At 38.5% G+C, this 1,361-nt stretch overlaps 1 protein-coding gene across 1 annotated transcript in view; it reads left to right on the top strand.

The window, feature by feature from the left end:
• SCRN1 (secernin 1) overlaps positions 1-1,361 on the top strand; it is a 30,536-nt gene that overhangs the window by 23,683 nt on the left and 5,492 nt on the right. Inside the window, exon 7 of the mRNA XM_010009448.1 lies at positions 1,261-1,361. Within this exon, the coding sequence (XP_010007750.1) occupies positions 1,261-1,361 (101 nt within the window). The remainder of the gene's footprint in view (positions 1-1,260) is intronic.

Consider the following 1,361-nt stretch of genomic DNA (forward strand, 5'->3'; position numbering starts at 1 on the left):
TATGACTGATTAAGAACTACATAGTTGGAGGTTTGGGGTTTTTTCTTAAGAACTGATTTGCACATGACAGTTTTGCAAGTCTCAATGCAGTTCTGTTAATTTGTAAGAATTAATTGAAAATGCTATGCAAGAAGAAATGATGCTTTTCAGTGCCATGCAACTGAAAACCTGAGCACTGAAAACCTTCCAGTGTAAAAACTTGAAGTACTGAAGATCTCTTATGGGAATAAATTTGGGGATAAATAAAGGCAGCGAGGGGATTACTCCAGACAGCTTTTCCAACTGATTGAGATACAGCTTTTGCTGTCATGGTGCAAGTGGTTTGATAACTGTTCTTCGACATTTGCGATTACAGCTACAGCAGTAAACTTGGTTACTGGCTATAAAGAAGTGTGTAAGAGGGAGAGATCACCAGGGCATGTCAGTCACACTTGTATTGGTATTTTGGGCAATTTGTGGCAGACCCACGTAGTCATGTTGAATTTCCAGAGAGGACTTGCTTTTCTGCAATTTTCTTCTGTGTTTTATTTGCATAGGTCAGAGTCTTGCTAAGATCTTAACAGCATTCAGATTCAGCCATTAGTCATTAAGGAAACCATGATAACCTTTGCTAGTACAAGCTTTATTTAAATGCAGTTTTGGTTTATAATCCCTCAGAATGGTTTATTTTGAAGTCTGTGATCTCTGGTAATGTCAACTGAATGTGCTGGGTAAAACAAAATGACACTTTCTTTAGGAGAGAATTTCCTGCCTAGGAATATGAAGAGCAGTGTGTCAGAATGGCACACAAAGCCTTCCCTTGGACCTGGAGTCTGAATGCTGCTACATTACACATAAGTTCAGATTTAATCATCATCTTGCAGGTGATGATCTGAGGAATACACATGTACATACTATGATCTGTGCAATCCTACTTCTAGTCTTCTCACAGTTCTATTTGCAGGTTTACAGGCTTAAGAAGTTGCTTTACCTCTTTCTCATGTGTACAAACTTTACAGCATTTTCCTCTGTCCATCTCTCACTCCATCTGCCTTCTCTGCTTTAAACTCAGCAATTCCTTCTTGGTTATTTTTCTTACTGCATTAAGCGTCCAGCACTGTTCCTTTTAGTATTTGGCCATCCAGAAAACCAGAAATAGTTTGTACTTAAAAAGGCTTTCTCATTTTTAAAAATACTTGAAAAGATCTCCATAATAGACAGTAAAATGCTTTAATGAGTCTGTTTCCTGGTTAATTGAGTTCGGTTGTTTCATGCCCTTAGGATAAAGGCCAGAAACTAATGAGGATCATGTTAGACCTTGAAAGACAAGGCTTAGAAGCAATGGAAGATATCCTCACTCGTGCAGAGGTTCTGGATCCTGC

The sequence above is a fragment of the Nestor notabilis genome, unplaced genomic scaffold, assembly GCF_000696875.1.
Source record: "Nestor notabilis isolate BGI_N333 unplaced genomic scaffold, ASM69687v1 scaffold9442, whole genome shotgun sequence".
In the NCBI taxonomy this organism is placed as follows: Eukaryota; Metazoa; Chordata; class Aves; order Psittaciformes; family Psittacidae; genus Nestor; species Nestor notabilis.